This window comes from Neofelis nebulosa, chromosome 2, assembly GCF_028018385.1.
Source record: "Neofelis nebulosa isolate mNeoNeb1 chromosome 2, mNeoNeb1.pri, whole genome shotgun sequence".
NCBI lineage: Eukaryota > Metazoa > Chordata > Mammalia > Carnivora > Felidae > Neofelis > Neofelis nebulosa.
The window spans coordinates 119829810-119857211 of NC_080783.1; the positions used below are offsets into that span (position 1 = coordinate 119829810).

Sequence of the window (27402 nt, forward strand, 5' to 3'; positions counted from 1 at the left end):
TGAGTCTGGGGGCTATTTATTTACAACCTTGATTTCCATCCCTAACTTTCTTGAAGTCTACAATGTCAGATCTTAGTGAGGTGCCCCTGCTTTAGGAGGCTATTTTAGCTGACTACTGGTGTAGGGAGTTACCCTGCGAGGGTATCTATTCATTTTTTTCATCTCTCCTTTCATCCATTTATCTTTAGTCTGTCCACCCATCCATCTGTCTTCCCACATATCCATCCATCCATCCATCTATCTTACAGGTATTCATCAAGATTCTGCCAAATGCCAAACCCAGTATCAAGTGTACAGCTTCTTGCCTGGAGCCATGTACAATCTACTTGTGGAAAAAGACATGCAACTAACTAACTAAACAAACATATCGTATTATAATAGGTGTTGTAATAGCAGATTGTGCGAACTACAATAGGAAGAAATACCTAGAAAGTAGCCCATAGTAAGGATAGGTGACATTTGTGCAAGGTTTTGAAAGATGAATAGAAATTTGCCAAACAATAAAAGCTACCATTTCCTAAACTTCTACTGGGTGCTAAGCATTGCGCTGTAAGGTTGACATACGTTATCTCATTTCTTTCTCTCGACCTCACTGGCTAGGTAGAGAGATTGAAAAAACTTTCCCATTGCAGAGCTGGTCAGTACCAGTCCTGACTGCTAAATCCAGGCCTGTGTGGCTCCAAAGCCTAGGTTTTTACCTGTATGATTTCCCTATTAACTACACACAGGAGTAGGATTTTTGTGGGAGAACAGTTTATATATATAGCTCTTCTGTACAGAGTGTCCATTTACATAGTTGGTTCATGGAGTTATATAGGATACTCAAAAAAAAAGAAATCTGCTAGCCATTTCAGTCATTATTGGCCCATGTTTTTAAGGTTTTTTTCTTTCAGAGGAGGAGTTCAGGCAAGAGCATATAACAAACAGTGAGGTAAAGGAGAGCATGTCACCTTTGAGGAAGAGGAGGGGTCTGGGGCCTGAAGTACAAGGGGTGGAGTGGTTGAAGGTGCAGGGGATGAGCCTCTGGGTAGGATAGGGGCAAGGCAGGAAGGCATTGCACACCATGCTGTGAGTTTGTCTTCTCTCTGTGGGCAACCTCAGCAGTCTGCTCATTGGCCTTCTTCCTTTACAGCCTGGAGAACTGGATCATGTCCTGATTGATCTCTGCAACTGACTGGCAACCTAAAAGAACAAAGCAGTTAAAAAGCTTATTTCTCTATGGGGCACCTGGGTGGCTCAGTCGGGTGAGCATCCGACTCTTGGTTTCGACTCAGATAGTGATCCCAGGGTTGTGGGATTGAGCCCCGTGTGGGGCTCCACGCTGAGCATGGAATCTGCTTAAGATTCTTGCTCTCTCCCCTGCTCACGCTCTCTCTCCCTCTGTAAAATAAGAAATAACTTAAAAATAAGAAAAAACTTAAAAAAAAGGTAAATGAAGATACTGAATGAATAATGTTATTCTGATTGCCTTGAGAATTATTTTGTGAGCCTGTGCCCGTGTCCTCTTTCAACACAGCCATGTCAAAATGCCACAGTAAAAATATGTAAACACCATTTTAGTATTTAAAAAATCAATTCATATGGGCCGTAGATACACTTGACCTTTATCTGAGTGCTGATAAGGCTCATGGATATAGGAAGTATCTGTCAGGGAAAAGTATGAGTCAGAAATAAGAGATGGGATGACTATTTCATACAGCAGTTGCTTTCCAAGGGAAAGCTCTGCAAGATGAAACGTACTTCTTTAGTGGAGGAGCTTCATTAAAATGCAAAATTAGAACTGTAGATGAGATTAGACACAGGGAGTGAGTGAAGACAGTGACATCAGACATGAAGCACGAGGAGCGAGGAGGAAGAGAGGGTAGCGTGTTGGTACAGACCGGGGAGTCGTGGCCTTGAGTAGAAGGGAAATCTCTGGTGATGATGAGGCGGAAGGACTTGAAGGCCGGGATGTGCAATGATTAATTTAAGTTGTTTCCACATGGGCGATGTGTGTACCCTCACCTCTCAAAACACAGCTTTAGCATAATGTATCACTCACCAAAATATCACCCATGAAAGGCTTTTTTCCCCCCTAAAAAAGGAAACATAGGAAAAAGTTGGGTTTCACGCCTGGGTTGATTGTAGTGGACAGAAGTGTCAGGCATGGGATACATAAATAAGCCACAAACTGAACTCATACGGCAGAAGCAGGACCTCGGTGCCAGAGGCGGCTCTCCTGAGGATGGACAGTGGTCTTAAGAGCTTTGGGTTTCCCCAGAGCAGAGGATAGTGGGTGTCCACAGCAGGCAGACCTACTCAAGGAGCACAGAGATGCCAAAACAGAATCGCCGGTACGTATTGTAATAAAAATCATATGCAAACGATGTAAAAATGTCTCAATAGTTGCCTCAGAGTTATGCTGCGATTGCATTTTGAGACAGTTGGACACACAAGCTTTGGTAATGCTTCTGTACTTATTCGACTCTCCTCAGATTGGGTTCTGGGTCTCATGCAGTACCAAGGGCACCGCCCTGCACTTGGCAGAGACTCCATGAAAGGTGGGGAGAGAATGCATATTTATAACTTTTTCCTGCTTTTTCATTACTGCAAATTAGGAGGCTATTTACACTAAAATGTTTCTGGCTACTTTAACCTGGAGTGGGTAATGACAAACAATAAACCTCAAGAAGGTTCATAGACTTTTTAATTCAGCCTCGTCTCCTTGTGAAGGACGAGGCCTTAGTGAGGTCTGTGCAGCCTCGTGTTGGTGTGATTTATATGTGGACATTTTCCAAGACCGGTCCTGGTTCTAACCTTTCTGTAAGATAATTTCAGCAATTGGTCTCACGGTGAGAAAAACATGACCTAAAAAAATTTTTTTATAGTTATTTATTTTTGAGAGAGAGAGAGAGAGAGAGCGAGAGCAAGGGGGAGAGCGGCAGAGAGAGAGAGGGAGACACAGAATCTGAAAAAGGCTCCAGGCTCTGAGCTGTCAGCACAGAGCCCCAGGCGGGACTCAAACTCACAAAACGCCAGATCATGACCTGAGCCGAAGTTGGACGCCTAGCTGACTGAGCCACCCAGGCACCCCAAAAAAGCATGACTCTTAAACTTATTTTGCTATCAGTAAATAGGGTTCTCCTTCCGAGACTGTATGTTACAGGGTCATAAGGGAAAATATCGCACATCTCCAGGGGAATTGGGAGAGAGAAATCATATTAACTGATCCCTCCTGAGTGCCGGTTTTGTGTCAGGTGTCTTAACGCACATTGTGTGTGGAAGGGCTAGGGGGTGACAGAATCTAAGGGGGTTCACGCTGTGATTTTGCATTTTAGTGAGTTCTACCAAAATCCCTGCCCAAGATCCCTTCACCCCGGGGACTAGTCTGGGGGTCTTCTCTGGGGGAGGGACTCTTATGCAGAGGATGCCAATGGAAGCCCTTCTGCCTCAGTTTCTTATTCTTTCTCTTCTTCCTTCTTCCCTGTGCCACATTTGGTTGCGATTACTAATTTTTCTGTATCTACACTTAAAACCATACATTCTCATTGCGGAACAGTTAGAAGGAGGGGAATATAAACTGTCTGCCATAAACGTGCTCACAGTTTGGTGTCTTTCTTTGCCCCCTTTAAAAAAGGGTGCTCTCCACTCCATTTCAGAAGATTTTCTAGCCACCAGCCCAGTGATTGTGAAGTGTAAACTTTGGGCAGAATAGAAGAGGTTTGTTATTGTGAATCCCCCCCAACAGGCTTCTTTCTGTTAAAAGAAGATCAGGCATCATTGGCAAGGATTGAAAAAAAATTGGGGGGAGCAGTGGAAGTCATTTCAACCTCCCGGAATCTGTAGAAGCTCATGGGTCTTCCCATCTTTCACCCCCTTCCATCCCAGGGGCAAAACACACCAATATGATATCTATTCACACTCGTGCCTCATGGGCTCATGCCCATGAGGAGGGATCTTGGTGACCCCGTGTCATTTACTGACTTATCTTCATAGGCTTTGAATAGTATGGTTCCGGTTCAAAGCTGAATTTTTTTTCTTGAATTAATCTGCTCAGCGGAAAGGAGGCTGGTGCTGGCATTAATGCTGATCTAAGTTTTCTAATTTGTATCATTCAAGCCCAAAAGGTTGAGTCCGCAGCCCCAATGGGCACTACTAATACAACTTGTCTTGCTCGAGGGCAAGACACTTGTCTAAATATCAGACCAAAACCAGACTTGAGAAGAACCTGGATGCCTTGCCTTGTGCCTGGCACACAACAGATGCTCCGTAACACTTATGGTAACAAGTTAATGAAAGAAAATGGTCTTGATTTCACATCAGAGCTCTTGATTGATTGTTTCCTTAGCAGACACAGACAATCAAAGACAGAGCCATTAGCCGTTGGCACTGGGTAGGTGGTTCTCTTCTGTGAGACTGTTCCAGGCATTTTAGGACATTTAGCACCTCTAGTGCCCCAGCACTAACTACCTGCAATACCCACCTTGCCATCTTGTGCCAACTAGAAAGAAATAAACTAAAAACTCCAAACCAAATCTTTCTCAAGACAGCAGTCATCATCTTAGTTTAAAAACTACTATTTTATAGGTCACTGGGATCCCAGGCTCTGCTAAAAACTTGTACATTTCTATGAGCGCTGCTTTACAATAACTTCGTTTTTGAGTGAAATCCACCCGCATGTAGCTTCGAGACGTTCACGTTTGTCCAGCTGTGGTCACACAGGATGACACTTCTCCCTCTCCTCCCTCCTCTCCTCCTGTTGTATCTATCTCCCCAGTTCCTCCATGCCTCCTCCTGGACATAATTTCTCAACTCCTCACAGTCCATGAATATTACTTAAAAGATGATTCACAGAAACACATCCAACAAGCCTGATGTGACCTGAACAGGCCAGAGTATAATGGGACCCTCTTTCCCATAACCTGAAATTGCATCTGCTTTTGTAGCAAAGGTATAACGTTCTGCGTTTGTGCTTCATCTTTGGAACATCTCTTCCCTTCTCTCTCTTTTGGGTGGCCACCGGGCCAGGGAAAGCTAAGCCAGAAGGTGCCTGTTCCGTAGCCCTCATGCCTTCCGCTCCAAATCAGGAAAAGAATTGTAAAAGTTTGGGCACAAAAACAGACACTTAGATCACGGAACAGACTAGAGAACTCAGAAATAGACCCACAAACCTATGGCCAACTGATCTTTGACAAAGTAGGAAAGAATATCTGATGGAATAAAGACAGTCTCTTCAGCAAGTGGTCCTGGGAAAACCGGACAGCGACATGAGGAAAAATGAACTTGGACCACTTTCTTACACCATACACAAAAATAAACTCACAATGAATGAAGGACCAAAACGTAAGACAGGAAGCCATCAAACTCCTAGAGGAGAAAGAAAGCAAAAACCTCTTTGACCTTGGCCGCAGCAACTTCTTACTCAACATGTCTCCAGAGGCAAGAAAAACAAAAGCAAAAATGAACTATTGGGACCTCATCAAAATAAAAAGCTTCTGCACAGCGAAGGAAACCATCAGCAAACTAAAAGGCAACCAACGGAATGGGAGAAGATATTTGCAAAAGGCGTATCAGATAAAGGGTTGGTATCCAAAATCTATAAAGAACTTATCAACTCAACACCCAAAAAACAAATAATCCAGTGAAGAAATGGGCAAAAGACACAAATAGACGCTTCTTCAAAGAAGACATCCAGATGGCTAACAGACACATAAAAACAGAGTCAACATCACTCACCATCAGAGAAATACAAATCAAAACCATAATGAGATACCACCTCACACCTGTCAGCATGGCTAACATTAACAACTCAGGCAACAACAGATGTTGGCAAGGATGCGGAGAAAGAGGATCTCTTTTGCACTGCTGGTGGGAATGCAAACTGGTGCAGCCACTCTGGAAAACAGTATGGAGGTTCCTCAAAAAGCTAAAAATAGAACTACCCTACGACCCAGAAATTGCACTACAAGGTATTTACCCAAAGGATATGGGTATGCTGTTTCAAAGGGACACATGCACCCCAATGTTTATAGCAGCACTATCAGCGATAGCCAAAGTATGGAAAGAGCCCAAATGTCCATCGACGGATGAACGGATAAAGAAGATGTGGTATATATATATATATATATATATATACACACACACACACACACACACACACACACAATGGAGCATTACTCGGCAATCAAAAAGAATGATTGCTGTTTGCAACAACGTGGATGAAGCTAGAGGGTATTATGCTAAGTGAAATAAGTGAGTCAGAGAAAGACAAATATCATATGACTTCACTCATATGTGAAGTTTAAGATACAAAACAGATGAACATAAGGAAGAGAAGCAAAAATAACATAAAAACAGGGAGGGGGACAAAACAGAAGAGACTCTTAAATACAGAGAACAAACTGAGGGTTGTTGGAGGGGATGTGGGTGGGAGGATGGGGTAAATGGGTAAGGGGCATTAGGGAGGACACTTGTGGGGGTGAGCACTGGGTGTTTTACACAGGGGATGAATCACTGGAATCTACTCCTGACATCATTATGGTAGCACTATATGCTAACTAATTTGGGCGTAAACTGAAAATAAATAAGTAAACAACAATAACAACAACAAAAATAATTGTAAAAACTTACCTGTGAGGGCCATGGAAGTGTGGAACTCGTTTTTTATAATGTTCAAAACTTCCTTAACACCATCTTCACCCTGCTCCCAAGAATGAGGGCGGGGGTGGGGGACACAAAAAGAAGCGTGAAGGAACATTCTGACCATGGGCTGAGTATCAGGTCTGGGTGTGCTCACAGCTGGGGGGGTTGCAGAACAGGGATGTCTGCGGAATTGGAACAATGCTGGGAATACGGGGCAGCAAAGAGGAAAAGATGGGGTGAGAGCGCCTGAGAATGTGTACCCTGTGGCAGAGGAGGCGTGGGGATCCAGGCAAGGGGGGACGGGCCCTCAGAAATCTGTGGCACCTTGAGAAACGGCTAAGCTTGGAGGGCAAACCACAGTAAAGTGTGGAAACAAACAAGAAGCCCAGTATCTTCTGGCTGGGTCTCACTTTGCCACTCTCACCTTGTAGGCAAGACCCCACAGGATTGGTCTCCCCAGAAACACACACTTAGCCCCAAGGGCCAGAGCCTTGAGCACATCGTTGCCAGTTCGGATCCCACCATCCAGGTACACTTCCATTTTCCCTTTCACAGCAGCCACCACTTCTGCCAAGGCGTCAATCTGAAAAAAGAGACATGCAGGGCTGGAGGGAGTTCCATTTTCACTCTTGGGGGTCATGGGACAGAGATGGCCCCTCACCGTGGCTTAGGAACAGGAAGTCCAAGTGTGGGTGAGGTCCACCAGTGTCTTCCCTTCCCATGCCCCAGCTGTGCTTCCCCTCCCCTCCCAGAGCAGTGCAGCTGTGTCCCCAAGCCCCGGGGACTTCCTACAGGCTCTCCTTGCCATTTTCTGCCCTGACAGAGCACAGCTCCTCTCTGACTCGTTCAGCTGTCTGTAGCTTGGAAGAAACTCTTGGTTCCTCTTCACATCCTAAAGGAGACATTTCCATTTATGGCGTTCAGTTTAATATATTTTTTTTAATGTTTATTTATTTTGAGAGAGAGAGTATGTGTGAGGCAGAGGAGGGGCAGAGAGAGAGAGGGACAGAAGATCCAAAGCAGGCTCTGTACCAACAGCAGAGCTCAGACTCAAACCCATGAACCGTGAGATCATGACCTGAGTTGAAGTCAGACGTTTAAACGCCTGAGCCACCCAGGCGTCCCTTTCCTGTTCTTGTTTCTAAAGGACATTTTGACTTTTGATTTTCTTCTACCTTCTCTGTTTCTAGGGCGGCACAGGCAGGAGTGTTCTCCATCACTAAGGCAGCGGGTGTCGTGGGCAAAGAGAATGTGACCAGCCTTGGCCCAAGTGTCCGGACCCCAGGCTGTCTTGTGTAACTGGGCTATACCTTGTTCCCTGCACACCACACATGAACAACTTGTTCCTGGCTCCCGTGTGGGTTATCGGAGACATGGGGGGTGGGGATGGAAAAGCAGCAGTACTGTAGAAGTACGGAAAGGCAAAACTAAAGCAGCTTATCACTTGGCCTGGCTTCTCCCCAGACTTTGTCTCCCACCTTGCCTCCTCAGTCCCGGGCTTCACCGACCCATGGTGCCCCAGACCGGGCTGCACCCCTCAGCGCCTCTACGTCTAAGAGGAGGGGTGATGGGAGAGTCTGGGAGGAGGGTCCTTGAGGACAGCGTTCTGGAACTGCCTCTGGGCTCCTGTTCTGTGCCTCTTGAAGGGACAACTGGAGAGGAGGAGAAAGTGGACGCCCGGGGGACTTCTGCTGCCAAAGGAATCAGTGGGAATTCTACCTCTATGCGATCCTTTGGCCTAGACTGAACAGAATATGAAATCAGGGAGGAAAGGACTTTGTACTCTAGTTTACAAGTGGAGAAGAACTGAATACATTTTATTTTTAAAAAAATTTATTTAATGTTTTTATTTATTTTTGAGACAGAGAGAGACAGAGCATGAGCAGGGGAGGGGCAGAGAGAGAGAGGGAGACACAGAATCCGAAGCAGGTTCCAGGCTCCGAGCTGTCAGCACAGAGCCCGACGTGGAGCTCGAACTCACGGACTGTGAGATCATGACCTGAGCCAAAGTTGGACGCTTAACTGACTGAGCCACCCAGGTGCCCTGAACTGAATACATTTTAGACTTACATGTGCTAACTGGCAAGAATGCATGTCCAAAGGGGTATTTTTATAGCCCCAGTGTGGTATTATTTGGAATATTCCTATGATGTTGTGAAAAAGAGATAAATGTATCTGTGCAAACTCTTCCAATGAGCCGTATTGGACAATGGAGCTGAAAGAATTTGAGAACAAAGGAGTGAATTTGAGCCTCGGATACAGTATTGCTTTAGAGTTACTTTCAATAGGTCATGATAGGACATTCATTACAGCCTTCTGGCTACAGCTAGCTTACCCTTTTCCCAGGTCTCAGGAAGAAATACAAGGAGTGTTAGATATGGAACCTTCTAGAAATGGGAACTTCAAAGAGTCATACCCCTCACAGTGAGGCACTGGCCTCAGGCACAAAACTTAAGTGTGCCCAAACACTCAGATAAATAACATTTGAATGCAATATTTAAAAAATCAAATGGCAAACTTTGACCTGTGAGCTGAAGGGCAGTGGGTGTGTGTGTGTGTGCGCGTGTGTGCTTGTTTTTATAAATAAAATTTACTGGATCTGGGGCCAGGCCAGCGGTGAGATGAGTGGAGGTAGGTTATGCAAATACAAAGACAGATCCTATCTTTATTTAAAATGTTGATATTTTAGGGACACCTGGGTGGCTCAGTCAGTTGAGCATCCGACTTGGGCTCAGGTCATGGTCTCATGGTGCATGGATTCGAGCCCCATGTCGGGCTCTGTGCTGACAGCTCGGAGCCTGGAGCCTGCTTCAGATTCTGTGTCTCCCTCTCTCTCTTGCCCCTCCCCTGCTCACTCTCTGTCTCTGTCTCTATCTCTCTCTGTCAAAAATAAACATTAAAAAAAATGTTGATATTTTATTCACCATGGATTATTGGGCATTAATTTAAATTTTTTAAATAGTGCATTAAACTATTATTTATCTTACTAAGCTTTTCTGGCACCCTCTCAAATTTTGAGCCAGAAGTGGGTACTTCACTAGCTTCACACTAATCTCGGCACTGGCCCCCGATGACCTTGGTTTTGGTTGTTCAGTCAGATGTCTTGGGAGAAGGACATGTGGATCAGCATGATGGGGAAGGAGAAATTCTCTCTCTGGCTCCTGCCTTTACGAACAGGCATTCTCTCTTGAGGAAGTGCAGTGAAAGGCGCAGTGAGAAGTGTAGCCTCTTGTACCACGTATTACTCAGTCCTCCCCAAGGAAGCAAGAGTGGCTTAAATGATTCATGAGAGAGAGCCTACTGCATCGTGTTTTATTAGAGTTATTTCAAGGGTGAACGTTCGACTCTATTTGCTGCTTGCTGGTGATGGGCTCTTTCTTGCTTTCTGTTCCTATCTATAGACACCATTGTGACTGCCCAGGACCTGCTATAATCTTTTGCAGCCTGTTCTGCCAGTTCCTGGGTGTGTGGCAGGAAACCTGTGGGCATCCTTACAGGAATTGGGTGAGAGAGCTAGCATGTGCTCTGCAGATCTACTTTCTCCAAGGGTCATAGGTCAAGATTTGGGATGAGAAGTAGGAGGCCCGACTATTCTCTTCAATCAGCTCTTACGGAGAGGCACGGCACACGGTGCCCCTTGCTCTCCATGTGGGCTTGCCATTCTGTGTCTGTTCTCTCTCAATGAGAACCTGGAGGGTTCTCCCTTGGAAAGGAAGAAGGGGCAAGTGATTGGCACCTGAAACCTCCAAGCTTCACAAGCCTTGAAACGTACGGATTGGCTAATGAACCTTCTACATCTCCCGGAATTCATCTTCAAGACTGAGAGAGTGCTAAAAATTTAAGGACAGTGTTTGATGCTATTGTTTAAAATAGTGAAAGCTTGGAAGTCGTCGGATGTTCGACCATAGGCTGTTGGTTGTATAAATTGCCCATTCCTACTCTATACCATTAAAACTGAGAGAAACATATATATTGAACTGAAGTGATGCTCTTAACACATCAGTAAGTGAAAAGAGAAAAATTACAAAACCGTATGTAGCTTTTTAAACCCAAGATGTCATCTTTGCCTTAAGAAGTAGATGAAAACCATTACCAAAATATTGTTGCTAATGAGAGTGATGAAATTAGGGGTGATTTTTATCTTTTTCTTTTTGCATATGTATATTTTATAATTTAGCTGTAGTGAACATGTTTTATTTACATAATAAAAAGGCCTGAAAGAGAGAAAAAAAACCCACTTCCCTTTCTTAAAATAAATCAAGTAGGAATAGAAGAATCTCTTGAAAAATATAAGTGATATATTTCCATGAAAGTAAATCAACAATTCATTCCCATTTAAAGATTCTTTCTCTGCCTGCCTCCTTTTCCTCCGTAATGGGCGTACATTCAAAAGAAAGGTGGGGGTGGGGGGAATTACAGACTGTCACAGATTTTTAGAAGAGGGTTCGTATGGCATTTTTTAGTTTTACTGTGAAAGATGGTTATTTATTAGTTTAAGTGAGGCAGTGTTCCTTCCCAGGATGTGTGACATGAGAAAATATGTCCTTATACTCCATGCACACAGGCGGTCTTTGACTGAACACTTCTTCCAGAAGGTAGGAAACCTCAGCGCCTTTGGAACGTCTCTCCTATTGACAGTTAACCACTAATTAACTGTGTGATCTTGGATAAGTTACTCAACATCCCTAAGCTGCAGGATCCCCATCTGTAAAAGAGTGATAATGATCCTATTCTTGTAGGACCATTGTGAGATTTAGAGATGTCGTATGTGAAGTTTGGAAAAAGAACCTGGTACACAGTAGGCTGTTAATGATGAAAAGTCCTTGCAGTTCACAGGTATATGCGGATACCTAGTAAGGGAGATGAGAGCGTAGGCCAAACTCCACAGGGTACCTTCCTGTGGGCACGCATGCACACACACACACACACACACACACACACACACACACGCCTCTGAAGTTACCCTACTTACAGAAGCAAGAACGTCATCTAGCTGCCTTCCACCATGGTTGGAAACAATGATGCCATGGATGTTGTGCTTCACGGCTAACTCTGCGTCCTCTTTTGTCAAGATCCCTTTAAGGATAATGGGCAATCGAGTTATGCTCTGAAGCCAGGAGAGGTCATTCCAGCAGATGGATGAGTCAATGGGGGACATCTGGAAATAAGGCATTGACGTTCTCTGTGGGGAAGAAATGAGAGCTTTGGGTTTTTTTAATTTTTTTTTTGAGAGAGAGAGGGAGAGAGAGCGAGCAAGCATGGGGGAGGGGCAGAAAGAGGGAGACACAGAATCCTAAGCAGGCTCCAGGCTCTGAGCTGTCAGCACAGAGCCTGACGCGGGGCTCAAACTCACAGACCATGAGATCATGACCTGAGCCGAAGTCGGACGCTCAACCGACTGAGCCACCCAAGCGCCCCAAGAAAAGAGAACTTAGACCTGAGCTCCTTTAAGATTATTTGATCCATTCCAAAATGAGACAGTCGGATAGCCACCTTTCATGAGCCTTAAAAGAGGAGCCACAGAATCAACAACACTTCCGGCTCCTTTTCCTAACAAACTTTGTGCAAAAGAACTGCTATTTCAACTGCTTATTCATTAACCCTTAATTGTGTCCCTGCTCAATAACTATGCCGGGATCTGCAGATACAAAGGCAAATAAGACATAATCCCTACTTTAAAGGAACTTAGAATATAGTAATGAGGTGGATAACCAAGGCATGTCTAGGCCTGTGTAGCATGTTATGTTTGAGATAGGCACAAGGTTATAAGCGCTAAGAAATACTTCAATAATCCTAAGTCAGATACTACCTCATATTTAACCTTGGCTTACCATGTGAATAACATACCCATCAATCCCAATGTGTCTCTGGGATCTGATATAAGGATTCCAGAAAATCCAAGGCTAACTTGTGGTGAATGAGTAGAACTGTTAACTCACTTGGCTGTGTATCACAGCCATTCACTAGCTGAAAAGGCCGGTATCATTATTGCTGATGCAGCCAAGGCATTCCAATGTTCCCATGATTTTCTGTCTCTGGGGCACTCCGTTGCATCTGACTAGGATTTTTTAAAAAATGTTTATTTATTTATTCTTGAGAAAGAGAGAGAGAGAGAGAGAGAGAGAGAATCCCAAGCAGGCTCCACACTGTCAGTACACAGCCAAATGTGGGGCTTGAACCCATGAACCATGAGGTCACGATCTGAGTTGAAACCAAAAATCGGATGCTTAATTGACTGAGCCACCCAGGTCCCCCTGACTGTAGGGTTTTAATGGGGAAGTGGCTTTTGCAGTCACCTATTTCAGAGATTCCAAACAAGTGTGCTTTTGCAGCTCCAGGAATGAGTTCCAGGTGTAGAGAGATTCTGACCCTCAGTTCTTAAGGCAGCAGGGTGGGGCCTGGGCTGACTACACTCCATGGGCCAGTCACCCTGTCTACGAGCAGCCTCTTCAGGGGGTTAGTTAACTTAAATGTGTCATCCAAAATTATCATTTTCTTTTTTTTAATTGTTAATGTTTATTTATTTTTGAGAGAGAGAGAGAGAGAGACGGAGTGTGAGAGGGAGAGGGACAGAGAGAGAGAGAGAGAGAGATTGAGAGACAGAATCCGAAGCAGGCCCCAGGCTCCAGGCTCTGAGCTGTCGGCACAGAGTCCTATGCGGGGCTCCAACTCATGGACCCTGAGATCATGACCTGAGCCAAAATCAGACACTCAACTGAGCCACCCAGGCGTCCCCCAAATTGTCATTTTCTAAGGGTCCCATAAAGTAGAAAATGTAGGAAGAACTTATTTAATTTACTCTCCTATGCCATGAAGAAATCCTTTCCGATGCTTTCCTATTTCTTAGCGCCCAGCCCTGGCCTGAACACTTCTTTCTGGTGACAAGTGGATAGCGCCAGCAGTGAGGACATTGTGTGTTACGTTCTATTCTCCTGGAAGCCTTGGACAGCAGGAAACGTGGCATCTGCAGCGTCTGGCAAGAGCAGGCATTCCATGAACTTTCGTGGAAAGAGAGAAGGGAGGAAGGAGAAGAGGAAATCTGCCTCCTGTAATGCCTGCCCGTCGGATCTGGTATCTTTCCTACCTCCTTAGGTGAGTGAAGGTCTTTGAGCAGTAAGTTCAGCTTTAAGTCCAGTTGGTTTCGGATGTCATGTCGCCTGTTGCCCAGTTTGGGCACATCCACAGTGATGACCAGAGCTCTGAAACCCAGGGATTCCACCCTCTGGACCAGCTGTTTGCTGAGCTGCCGGTCTGGATGCACGTAGAGTTGGAACCACCGGAGGCCCCTGGGGGCAGTAGCAGCAATGTCCTCCAGGGCACAGGTGGCAAATGTGCTGGTGATGTAGCAGACCCCGGCTGCTTGGGCCGCTGCAAAGCAAACAGTACAGCTCAGGTGGGAGGGCAGGATTCTGGAAGGGGCTCAGAAGCCCTCAGAAGCTCTGACCAGCTTGCCCTGACAGTGAAGGTAAAGCTTGACTTCATTCTGCTTCCCGCTAGGGCAGGAGGGAGAGGGGGCCTTAGATCAAGCTGGGAGGCCCAATCCTGTCTGGGTCCCCTGCTGTATAACCCGTCTTCCAAACCCTGTTGTCCATGGTTATTTCCAGCTGGAGGTGTCACTTAGTCCCCAGAACCATGTTGGACCTGCTACAGCTTTCAGATGGGAGAATGGGCTGCTTGTGAACTTGTTAAGGAAACAGAAGGGAACCAAGGGTGAGGAAATGTAATTCCAGTGGAGAAGGCTGAGCTTTGTCCTGGGAAAAGCATGCTATCTGAGTTAGAAAAATGCCAACTCCTCCCCTTCTTAGTTGTGTGGCCTTGGGTCTCATTTTCTTCGTCTGTAAAATGGGGGAGGGGGGGCTACTACTACCTCTCCTACAGAGTTGTTGGGATATTAAACAAGATACTAGATATGGAAGCATTTTTAAAATTACTAAGTGATGTGCTGTACATGTTAGTGATAACGAGGTTGGCGAGGGTTGTGGTGACAGTGATGTTGACACTGCGACATATTTCTCATTTCCTACTTTAATCATTGTTTTCAGTAGGATTCTCCAGCAGGTTAATGTCACTACCATTCAGCAGCCCATGGGCAGAGAATCTGGCCTAATCAAGATTTAATATTTTGGGGCACCTGGGTGGCTCAAGTCGGTTCAGCGGCCAACTCTTGATTTCAGCTCAGGTCACGATCTCACGGTTGGTGAGTTTGAGCCCCACATTGGACTTTGTGCTAACGACTCGAAGCCTGCTTGGGATTCTCTTTCCTTCACTCTGTCCCTCTCTTCCCCTCAAAATAGATGAGTGAGTAAATAAATAAATAAATAACTTTATAAAAAAGGTTTAATATTTTCAATCCTTAATGTCAACAGGAGATACCCCATTCTTTTGCCCCACTCTAAAAACAACACCACACGTTCAAGCATGAACATTTGGGAAAGTAGTCATTGTCCTGTGGGACATTCGTATTTCAGCCTGGCCAGACTGGGTTCCTAACCAGACAGATGTCATTTGCGACTCTAGAATCCTTGGATTCATTACTTCCTCTATCACAGAGTCAAAGGAAAAGATCCCAGAGAGGCCCTGGGCAACCTGCAAATAAATTATTTCCTAGATTTGGCCTATAGTAAAGATTATAAAGGGAGTCATAATACTATTTTTAGCCTCTCACCTCCCTTCTTCCTTCTCTTCTCTCTCTTTCTCTCTCTCTTTGGCAGGGAGGGATGAGAGAAGAGAATAAGGGGCTCCTAAGAAGACACACCCAATAAAAGCCTTTTTGTCATCTAAGATGATGAAATCAGTCAATGAGAAGGGAAGCACAACATTGGGGCAGGAACACCTGTCAGGGCCTTTGTTAGGACATCATGCCATGAATCCCTCCTCATCCTAAATCCAGAGACCATTCACCTCCAGCCCTGACCCACGAGAGGTCAGAGAGAGCCCTGTCTTTGAAGTCACACTGAGAACCCCTTTCCCCACAGACTACGGTGGCCTGGACCCCTCCTTTGAAGGATGGCTTGCTCGATTTCCACATCCATTTATCCTTAGCCCCCTCTCTAACCACCCATTATTATGGAAATGGATGTTTTCTCACTCTTAGGTGAAATGTTATACAAACATAGCGTTAAGCATCCTTTTTCCCACACACTCCTTAATTGTGGCCAGATTGCTGTCCCTGAACTCCTTCTAAGAGAAATCCTGCTACTGCTCTGAAGGACACTTGCGTGCTTCGGGGCCCCCAGGGAAGGGAGACTCAAGGTGTGGTTGGTTCATACCTCTGGCTGTGCTCATTTCTCCATCCGGCCAGACGAGGCAGTGGAAACCCGTGGGTGAGATGCAAATGGGGGCAGTGATTTCCTCCCCTTGGATTGTGGTCCGGGTGTCCACGTTTACCACATTTTTCAGGTACCGGGGACGGAGGCGGATTCTGTGCTTAGCAACAAAGAGTTTTCTGTTGGTGGTGTTATGTGCAGGTGCTGCCTGGTGCCGGGCCTCCAGATTCCCATGCAGGAATACACCAGACTGGGACCCAAGAAACCTCTGGGGGTGGGGGGGTCAGTGGGCTCATTAGGCCACATAGACCAACTTTCCTTCAGAAAGCCTTTCCCAACACCCTGGCCCACCTTAACCCCACTTTCTCTAAACCCCCAGTGCACCTATGGTTCATATTGCCTCTGACCTTGCTCTGGCACAGGTCTGTGCCTTTGAGTTTTGTCTGTCTGAGCAGACTCTCAGCACTTGGATGCTTTGGTTGATTTACCATACCTAGCAAGAATTAGAAAGGAAAAGAATAAGCAGGAAGGAGTTCGAGGATCTTCCCTCATGGGTTACAAACAAGCCTCTATAAAGTAAGAAAAGGTCACCGAAGGAGGACAAATCCCAGAGCATGATCATGGCGGAGGTTTTGTTTTGTTTTGTTTGTTTTTGTTTTTTGCTAGAGGCTAATTCATTTGAAGATTTGACTTGACTACTTCTTTAGAAGAAGGCGGGAAATTCATAAATCATAAATATATAAAACACACTTTTAAGTCCAATAGATACTTAGCCTCAGGGTCCAAAAATGCTTGTTTTTCACAAAATATCATACACAAATGTAGAAAGGTTTGCTAGAAATACTGGTTGTACAAACTTGTGTTACTTCATGAAATGAAGTAGTAATCCAAATTTCATCATTGTCTCACAGAAGCAAAATGAGATAAAGCAAGGAAGGGGCCTAAAGGTAGTACTAAACAAGTATGAAAATACAGAACATCGTGTTCACCTTGTATCCCATTTTTCAGTTTCCTCCTTACCTCTCTACTACAGGGGTCAGCAAACTTTTTCTGTAAAGGGCCAGATAGTAAGTATTTTGGGTTTTGTGGACCATGCATCTGTCACAGTTATTCAGCTCTGCTGTTGTGATGCAAAAGCAGCTGTAGCCAATACGTCGATGACAAATGTAATTTAAATGGTTGGTGCTAATAAAACTTTATAAACCCCGAAATTTGAATTTCATATAATTTTTACATGTCACAAATTATCATTCTTCTTTCGATTTTTTTCAACCATTTAAAGATGGGAAACAAAAATTCTTAGCTTGTGGACCATCCAAAATTAGGTGGTGGGCCCAAGGTGGCCTGTGGGCTCATTGCTGCCCCGTGTTCTGCCTGCTGCTGTTCCAGCCCAGTTCTTTTCCCTTGAAATCAACCTCCTTCCACCCCTAAGACTCTTTGGGTCTCCATATGTCCCATGGACATATTTTTCGATGTACGGTCTCTCCTTCCAGCCAGAAGTTTAGGAACTCAGGAGATTTAGGCTTACCCAGCCAGCTTCTCCTCCAGGCCCAGGTAACTGGGGACCCTGGACTCTTGTCCTATCTTGTCAGGTGGCAGAGTTACTGGGATAGAGGGAGGGTGACTCACGCTAGTTCTGCAGAGCCACTAAGATAAGTTTTTTCTCCATCCATTCTCTTCCCAACCACCTGCCCACTCCCCACAAAAAAAAAAAAAAAAAAAAAAAATTAGCCTCTGGCAAAGCCCAAAATGAATATATCTTGAGTACTTTGTGTCCTCTGCAGGCAAAAAGCAGGGCTGCTATGTTCCAAGGACCTCTCAACTGGTACACATGAACTTAACAATAGAAAGGATACAGAAGACCAGACCTTTTAAAGGCTGCGATGTTGTCATCCCGCGTGAAGCTGTCATCTGCTCCGCCTTCAATAAAATCCCAAGTTGACTTGGGCAGACGCTCCCGGGCAAAAGCCTGAAAGTCTGTCAAACATGCCAAAGGCATTTCTGGACCTTCAGAAGAAAATCCAAAACCAAACAAAGACCCGGTCAGAATATGTCAGAAATAGAGGACAGGGTGAATGTGGGGGGGCTCTGTATGGCCTGGTGCTATTTGGATTCAACATTAACTCCCTTGGATTCCTTCTTTCAATGAGGGTAACTGCCAAAGATGCCGACCCCACTGCTTCCATTCTACCACCCCCATTCCCAGCTGCTGATTGTCTGGCTTTCTAAATATCCCTCACGTCTGTCCCCTCGTCTCTACATCCGCCACCTCAGGTCCAGTTGAGGCCTTGCCATTTCTTGTAAGATTATTACAAAAGCTTCTTATCTTTGTCTCCTAGCCTCCAGATTCACTGTCTATCTTGTCTCCCTCCAGCTTCTGGGATCTTTCTGAAACACGAGTCTGATCAAGTGCCCCTATGATGGCGTTCACAGCTTTCTTGGACAAGCTTCTAACTGTCTCACCAACTTCATCTCTATGTGGCTTTTCCTTGTCATTTGAGTCACTATGAGCATTTCCTGAACTTGCCCAAGGGCTCTTTCCTACCTCTGTGCCTTTGGGGGAGGAGATCCATCAGGCTGGGGAAATTGGGGCTGAACTGATAACTATCACCTGGGAGTTCCCAGGCATCTCTGGGTGAACTAATTGCTTGGGGCTCTGCTTGACATCAGGGACAAAGCTGACTGTTTTTTTTTTTTTTTAATTTTTTTTTTTCAACGTTTTTTATTTATTTTTGGGACAGAGAGAGACAGAGCATGAACGGGGGAGGGGCAGAGAGAGAGGGAGACACAGAATCGGAAACAGGCTCCAGGCTCCGAGCCATCAGCCCAGAGCCTGACGCGGGGCTCGAACTCACAGACCGCGAGATCGTGACCTGGCTGAAGTCGGACGCTTAACCGACTGCGCCACCCAGGCGCCCCAAAGCTGACTGTTTTTGACTCCTTGGCTGGGTCACCGAACATGTTTGCTTTGAGACCAAGAAAACAACTATGTGACCTGCACTCAACCTATGTGACCCCCAATCTGCAGCAGACCTGGAACCCGGTGCTTCTGATAAACCCCTCACTCCCCTAAAAGAGGAAAGAAGGTAGAGTTTGAGGATAAATCCCTCTAGTAGGGGCAAGGGCAGGGGTAAGTCCAGCTGCAGAGATGCTAAAGGCCCTGGTTGCGGTCAGAGACAGCATGTGGGGCTCCTTCATAAGAGGATTCCAGTAGGAAAGGCTGAGAAATCTGTACTTCATAGTCCTGGGCATCTCCTTGGCAGCTGGCAGTGGGGTAAAAATTAACCAAAAAAGTCTGTGAGTAGAAATGGAATGACTTTTAAATCATTGACTGAGGGATAGGGATTGCCCCCAGGAGCTAGGGCTTCAAACATGAATGGAGTGGTTCCTCTAGTGGACAAGGGGCCAAGGAGGCCCGATGAAATATGGAGTGTTGGAGATCTTGGTGGGGGCAGGGATAGGACAGAACTGGCTGGAAGGCATCCAGGGCCACACCAGAATCTAGTCAAGTCAAACAGAGAAGTAGCCCCAAACATCTACCCAAGGGGCTAAGCAGAAAGAAGTTATGGCAGGCAGAAACAAAGCCCCTGGGATGTGCAGTGGGTTCTGGATGGGGAGGATAGCAGCAGGAATTTGGAGCACAGCCATAGAGCTTTTTATAAGCAATACACTTTGTCAGTGGGTGGGCAGGGTGTTGTTGAGGTGCTGAGTTGAGTTTGACAAAGCACAGGAACCACATCTAATTTACCTCATCCCTGTCCGACCCTTCAAAGTCTCAGTGACTTTGGCCAAATGAATTAATCATTGTATTTATCCATCTGTATTGTGATCACTGATTTAAACCTCTCTGTGCACAAAAGAGTTAACATAACAGGCTCCAGAATGCTATCCCTCGAAAAGCCTGCTTGCAAAGTTAGACCTTGGTTAGAGTCTGGGAACTTGGATTTCAAGAAGGTTCCCAGTACTCCCTGATAAGAATGGCATGGCTCACTGTGTCTAAACTGTACAAACAACATGGTTTATGCTGAACATCTGCTTTCTCTCTGAGAGTTTAGAGTTTTGGCATGAGTTTGGCAGAGAATGTCAATATGACCAGCCCCCAACAAAAAGCCTCGGGCAATGAGTCTCTAAAATGAGCCTCCCTGGTGGTCAATGCTTCACGCATGTTGTCACAACTCACGGCTGGAGGAATTAAGTGCATCCTGTGTAATGCCACTGAGAGCAGACTCTTGCAAGCTTACACCTGTTTCCCTCTAGATTTTGCCCCATGAGCCTTTTCCCTTTGCTAATTTTGCTTCTCATTCCTTCTCTGTAATTAATCATAGCTTCAACTACATGTTATGTCCTATGAGTCTTCCTAGCGAATCACTGGATTGGGACCCCCTCCCCCCACCAACATGCTTTGAATCCCCAGGCATTAGGATAGTATGTGACAGTGAGTTGCTGTTCATGAATGTTCATTACTTGAATTTAACATTCCCCTGTCTGTCCTTTCTCTGCCTTGTTGGATGAGAATTCTCCACCAGGTTTCTACTCCTGATGTCTCAACAAATTCTCCATATTCTATATATTACACACTCACAGAAATGCTCTTCTGCAGCTTTCTAGCATAAAACCCCAACAACACTTGAGTCTAATCCAAGAGAAATGGCTTAGACTCACTCAGAATTACTTGCCTGGAATAGTGGGGATGAAAGCATCTGGAAGCTGCTTGGAAAGAAAGAAATAAGGCAGCATCTTTATAGATACCAAACACTTTGTTATCACATTTCTGTTTGCTGTTTCTTTTTCTACTATTTTCTTTCTACTTCCCTGTGAAGTAGACCGAGAAGGTATTAGTGTCTTCATTTTGCATTTGAAGAGAATGAGGCCTTGGATATGGAATAAATTCTGAAAGATTAGGCAGTAAATTATGACAAGGGAAGGGTCGGAGTCGTGCCTTCCAGTAGCCCCTAAGGATAGACATTCTCCTTTTTTGCTTTCATGGTGCCGGGCAAAATAGTTGGTTCACATAAATTACTTGTTTTATTGAATTTACAATAATTTTGTAGGGTGAAATTTTTTACAGCTTAGTAAAGTACTGAGCCCATTATTTTTATTAGAGGTCCAATATAAGGCCTGTAGTTGAACAGAAGGACAACTTCATTGTTCAAAGCTTTCCCCAAATTTGGAAGAAAGACTTAGCACTCCATGTTTTTATGTATCTCCGTTTGATCAATACCAGACTTAAAGCCACCAGGAATTCAAGCGAGGATCCAGGTTATCTAATGGTTTTCTTGTATTCCCATTTATTTGATCTCTGCTGCATTATCTTTTCTTCTTTTCTCCTCTATCCCAACTGCCCAAGAGGAAGAGAAAGCAGAGGAAGCATAAAGAGGGTAAAAGTCTTTGGTGCACTGACCAAGAACCTTAGCTCCTTGTAGTTCATGTAATTTCTTCAGGCTTTTTGTCTCTTGGTAGAAAATGGTGAAGTACAACTAGCATATGAGTGATAAGAAAGCGCAAATATAAAAGCAAGGACATTCAGTGGTACGCGTTGCTAATGACTCGAAGTTCAAACAGCTTTCCCTGATGGGGGAAGAAAGAATGACATAGACTATAACCAGTAGGCGTTTCAAGGCAGATAATTTGCCATTTGATCTAATGCAATTAGGCTAGATAAACAAGTTGTCTTTCTTTGAAGATTTTAAATGATTCATAATACATGTTGATGTCACTTGAGGAATCTGGGATATCGGAGCTTCTATTTGTGTGAGAAACCCCTAGGTGTTCTTTAAGAGATCTCAGGGCGGAACTCACAAGGCAGGTCATTGAGATATAAGGGAAGCCAAGTCTGCCTCTGAGGGCCCAGCTCCAGGTGCAAGTGCTTGATGCTGAAAGGTGGTGTCCTTCAAGACCCTCTGGCTTGGTCCCCAAGCCAGAACTTAAGCCAAGTTTTTCATTGGAATGGTAGAGATAGCATCAAGGCTACACTTTGGGGACCTTGCCTGAGAGATTATACCAGTCAAGGTTGGCTGAAAGTGCTTTAATCACTGTATATGAAGTGACAGCCTCAAGGAGAGTGGCTGCAAAGCCTACAGCCATCACCATAGCAACGGCAGCCCTGGGAGGGGAGCGCAGGGCTGGGGCCACAGTGAGGACAATGCCAGTAACTGAGGCACATGAGTCCCCAGGGAGTCCTCCAAATGGGGCAGAAAGGTCAGGGTATAGGAGTTGGAATTCTAGAAATATCTGGTCGGATATCAGAGTGTCCCTAACCCTGGAGTGGCCTAAGGAACCAAGACTTACATCTGCGTAGGAGTGAGGGGACACGGGGCCAGCCTAGTTGTTTCTGTCAGCCTGGGATCAGTTCTGGCCTTTCTCCTGAGCCCTCACACAGTATGAGTGAGGACGCAGGACCCCTTCCAGGCCACGGTGGCCCAAACATCCTACTTCCCATGGTGGAGTATGACTACAGGCCAGGAGAAGTTTAATCACTGAAAAGGAAAACAAGCTAATAGGAGTGGTTGTGGGGTGGTGGGCTGAAGAGGAGAGATGATTATTGCAAAAAACGGAACAGAGCAAAACAAAAAATGGCCACCATGACCTGGAAGGGGTCTGAGCTATTGTGACATTAGCGACTCACTGGCCCACCTCCCCAGGCCACAAGGACCACAGATCCTGCCTGGTGAGGATTAGAAGACAATCAGAGTGGAGAGGGACTTCAGAGGGAGGAAGAAATGTGAGCAAGCTCATACCAGAGCAGAATTGAAAAACAACCTAGGTCTCCTATCCGCGCTCAGTGCCCTTGCAGTCCCTTCCGGATAGTCTGGTAGTGGTACCTGGAATTCGCTTCTTATTTGAGAACTAGCTTCTCAGCCTAGACCTAAGCCTTCCAGAGATTGATCTACCCTGGATCGTTCCAGTTCCTCCTGTACTCCTTCTGCCCCGGCTTGGTTAGCCCACAGCGGCCCGAAAGAGCTGAAGTTCGAGGTGTAGCACAAATCGGACTAGTGGCCAGGTCAGGGAACTAGTGGCTGCAGCAGACTGAGAGGCGGCCTGCTTTGGGGAGGTTACTGACACTTACCAGTGATATGATTGCCAGCAAGTTACTTCCTCTCCCTGGGCCTCAGTTCCTCATTTGAAAGCTGTAGGTTTTCATATGTTCCCGTTTAATCTCTACCAGCTTTGAAGGCACCAGAAATTAAAGGTTGGGCTGAGGTCCTTGGGGTTTTCACATCCTGTGCTTCCCTGGCCCTTACATGCAAAGACCTGGTTTAGATGTGGCTGTTAACATTCTAGTTCACCATGTACTTCATAGCAGTGAAGTACAGGATGGAATGAGCCCATCATTAGGCTTGTTTCCTAACACCAAGTAGCTGGGTACTCACAGCCTTCCTTCCCTCTTGCCTCTCAGCCTTGACGCCTCTCTTTTTAGAAGCTGTTCTTCTAAATAGCTATCATAGCTACTTAGTAATATCTATCTTACTCCATATGTATACCTCTTCTTCCTTGCTCAGTGTATCCAAACCACTGGCTGATTTTTTTTCCCCCAGGGAATCTTTCTCACTTCTTCCCTTTCCCTGATCTTTCCCATTTCCTTGCCTTTTCTGTTTGCAAACCAAAAATAACTCCATCATGGTCGATAAGATTAGTGCTACATAGTCCCTTGGATCATGAACAAAAGAGTTTGGGGCACCTGGATGGCTTAGTCAGTTAAGCATCGAACTTTGGCTTAGGTCATGATCTCGCAGTTCGTGAGTTCAAGCCCCACGTCAGGCTCTGTGCTGACAGCTCAGAGCCCGGAGCCTACTTTGGATTCTGTGTCTCCCTCTCTCTCTGCCCCTCCCTCACTCAATCTCTGTCTCTTTCTCTTTCAAAAAATAAACATTTAAAAAAATTTTTAAAAAGTTTAAAATTTTTGAAGTCACATTAGACCAAATAAAGAGCCTTCATAACCTTTGAAAACACCCTCTTCTTTCTCTAAGTAAGCCTGCTTTCCTTATTGCCATCATTTATGAAAAATAAAAGAAACTATCTATTACATAATATTCTTAGTTTTCGGTTTCGGCCAATGACTAGCAATGCAACAGCATTGCTTTATACTCATTTGCATTGCAAATATGCCCATTTTCTGCTACTTTGCAAATCAAGTGGGTATTTCCAGTGACCTGGGAATCCAACCACTATTTTAATAGCATTCTTTCTGTGGGAAAATATGTGTTGAGTCCCAAACAAATGACTTCAAGTAGAGTTTTGGAGCACAGCCATGTTGTAAGTTGTGTGCTTTCTATGGGGTGTTGGAGACTGTTGAGAGCACATGGGGAGACATTGATCCAAGTGCTCATACGGTGTTTTGAAAGGTTGGGGATTTTCTAATTCTGTTAAGCAGTGGGATCATTTGATTACACAAAGACCCTTGGAGACAGCATGATGGCTCCTTGATAATAAAATGTTGATCAAATTGCAACCGTTTATCACGTGCTTCATGTCATGCACTATATAGATTGTTTTATGTGCGTTAGTATTTCACCCCTTAACGATAATTCCCAAACACAAATGTTGTTATTCCCATTTCACTGATGAGAGACCATCATCAATCAGCTCAGAGAGATTACTTAGTTAATACTTTGCCCAACATCACTCATGTGGTAATGTTCTGACTTCCATAGCCTGGAGCTTAAACATCATGAAGAGAAGCAAATGTGTACAGCCAAGTGTGGTTTATAGAGTGAGAGAGTTGGCATTTAAATGCCATGGGCATATGTAGCTTTGCTCCCTCCCCTCAACAAGATGCAATTCAAGTAAGAAAATTCCAAAAGAAAAGAAAAGAAAAGAAAAGAAAATTTCATTATTTAGCTGGTCATAAACAATAACGAGTTAAGCAGTTAAGCAGTCTTAGCAATCTAAACGCACTCTTACATATACTATTCTATTGGATGCTCACAATAACCCAGTGAGATCATGATCAGAGAGTAGATGTACAACAATCCCATTTTATAGATGAAAAAATTAAAACCCAGAGGATCCAGGTGAATTACCTATGCTCACACAATGAAAAGAACAAAGTCTGACCAGGAATCCTTTTGACTTGCCGTGGCTATAGTGGAGCTGCTGTAGAGTGTTAGTGGTGCCTTAGGAGACATTCAGGTCTCTGTCTTGCAGGGTTGGGAGAGCTGCATAAAGTGGGCTTGGCCACAGTTCCCACACAATCTAGGCTATCGGCAAACGTGTCCCGGATGGAGATCACTGCTCTCACCTCTTCATTTGCTCAAACAGGATGGAGGGTGCAAAACAGACAGATCTCAGAAACTACACAAATGATTACAATGAGCTTTGACCTCTACTGTTTTCACCATGGACTTGAGGTGTGGAGGCACATTTCTGTCTGATGGTGGTAGTCCCTGGGAGGAGGTAGCAGGAGAGAGATGAGAAAGGACAAGGCCATTGGAAATGGGGAAAACCAGCTATGGAATGGCCCTGTCTCTCTTTGCCTTCCTCCTAGCACTCTCACTAGGGCAATGACTCTGGACTGGATTTCTGAAGGCCATTGCTTTCAGTTGCTCATGATGTTCTGAAAGGCATTCATAGCGGAAGGAGTCCATGGAGTCGAGAAGATAGACTCTCATAAGCTTTGAAACTTGGCCCACGGGGGCTCAAGCCTCAGCTCTGCTACTTGCTCACCGTGGTTCCATGACAAAGTTATTTGTGAAAGAAGAATATTAAGGCCTATCCCATAGGGCCCATATGAGGACTAAACACCACAGTCCGTGTCAAGTTCTTGTGCCGTCACAAGTGCCTTATGTAGAGTAGTCATCAATAAATGGTAGATCCAAGTGCATTACTCTCCATGTTGACGACATGGGCATTCTCGTCTGAGGCTCTGGAGGTGAAAGTTGCTTCAGTTCTGTGACAGCATCATTGAAACCCTGTGTCATGTTTACTTATCAGTTCATCCAACAAGATTCACTGAGTACACACTGTCAGCCAGGAAGGCAGAGATGTTTACTACTCATCATATGTTCTCTGACATTTCCTTCCCAGTTGCTAAAAGATAGACAGGGCTATATGACTAATTCTGGCCAGTGGGTTGGGGCGGAAGTGACATGTGTCAAATCTTGGGCCAGGAATTTAAGAACCGATGCATGCCCCTTCATCTTTCTCTTCTTCTGCTACAGCAATGTGGAGGCCCTGTTCCCCAGAAGACATAGCTATAAAATAAAGGCAGCTTGGGTCTCTGAAGCACCATTTGGACAGGAGTAGATCAGTTGATTTTATATGAGCAAGACATAAATATTTATGTGCTAACCCACTAAGATTTCAGGGTTTATTCTCTATGACAGCACAACAAGCCTAACTAATATATCCAGGTGTTGTGCTGAACAATAGAGATTGAAAAACTTACATGATGTCAATCTCTGCTGTCAAGAAGCTTACAGTTGAAGAAGACAGACTTCAATAGCTGATTCTCGGTTAGTTGCTAGGGCATAGAGTTTAGCAGGAGTCCTTTTCTGGGGGAAGGGTACTATCCGGGGATTTAGGAATATTCCTATTTTTTTCTCAATAATGTTTCTCAACGTCTCACAGATGATGTTCTACTACCATTTAGTTTAGACAAGCTCCAATTCTTGGCTATCCATAAAATGAGGATATGACTATCTTAATAGAGACCTTGTATGACTAAAAGGATCTTATAAAATGCAGAGTAACCTAGTGATTAAGAGTCAAGTTTTGGGAGTTTTGCTTCCTGTTTGGATGTAGAAGATCACAAAAAGCTATTTCTCCTCTGATTCTATTTCTAGACTCTCTAGTTTGTTCCACTGATCCATTGGTCCATCTTTCTACCAATACCATGCTGACTTAATCACTGTTCTTGGGCAGTTCCCTCCAGATTGGTCTATAGATTCCGTCTGACCCAATCACACTCCCAGAAGGCTCTGCATTGGAGGGAATTGGTATCTAGTTCCATGCAAGCTTATTTTTCAAAGAAACTACCCTGGTCCAGTTGTTTGAGAAGTTAACTTCTTTGCCTTTTAGAAGTGATAGCCATGTCACTGGTTTCCTCTGCTGGTGGTCAGGAAGCAATGGTCAAGTTATAAAGGACATGCCCAAAGGCTGAGACTTTTCCCTCTTAAGGACACCCATAAATATTCCACTGAGTTAAGACTTAACTTTGCTAAACATATCCTTCTCTGTAGTGTCTTTGAAGCAAAGCCTTCCTTTGATAGTTGCCTGGAGTCCCCCTACCTACCTGTCTCTACACAGCCCCTTTTTGCTGGATCATTCACCTTGGAAACTCACAGTCAGCACCTATGATGCTCACATAGTCTCTGACCTCTCTCCTAGATCTCCTGCGACTTCGTCTCCTTCTCCTGTTGCAAGCACACAGAAGACACCCAGTAACAAACCTGAGATTAGCGTCTTCCAGTCCTTGGGAAAAGTGGTGTCCAGAGGAAGCTGATGGGAGCCTGGCTTGCTGCTGGATGTGGTAGGGAGCAGTAGGTCACTACCTATAACTCTATGAGTTCAGAAGAGG

General features: G+C 44.9%; 1 protein-coding gene across 2 annotated transcripts; it reads right to left on the bottom strand.

Annotated features, from left to right (window-relative positions):
- Nucleotides 1-27402, bottom strand: HAO2 (hydroxyacid oxidase 2). 2 transcript variants are annotated; one of them, XM_058716042.1, is made up of 8 exons: nucleotides 27275-27402; nucleotides 17756-17894; nucleotides 15891-16042; nucleotides 13706-13989; nucleotides 11594-11803; nucleotides 7046-7204; nucleotides 6610-6679; nucleotides 1-1182 (listed from the first exon to the last, which is right to left on the bottom strand). In XM_058716042.1, exons 2-8 carry the CDS (start codon nucleotides 17884-17886, stop codon nucleotides 1127-1129), a joined length of 1062 nt encoding a protein of 353 aa, XP_058572025.1. In that variant the 5' UTR covers nucleotides 17887-17894; nucleotides 27275-27402; the 3' UTR covers nucleotides 1-1126. The 2 variants fall into 2 exon arrangements, with proteins under 2 accessions (XP_058572025.1, XP_058572023.1); XM_058716040.1 differs by having other exon boundaries at nucleotides 15891-16066.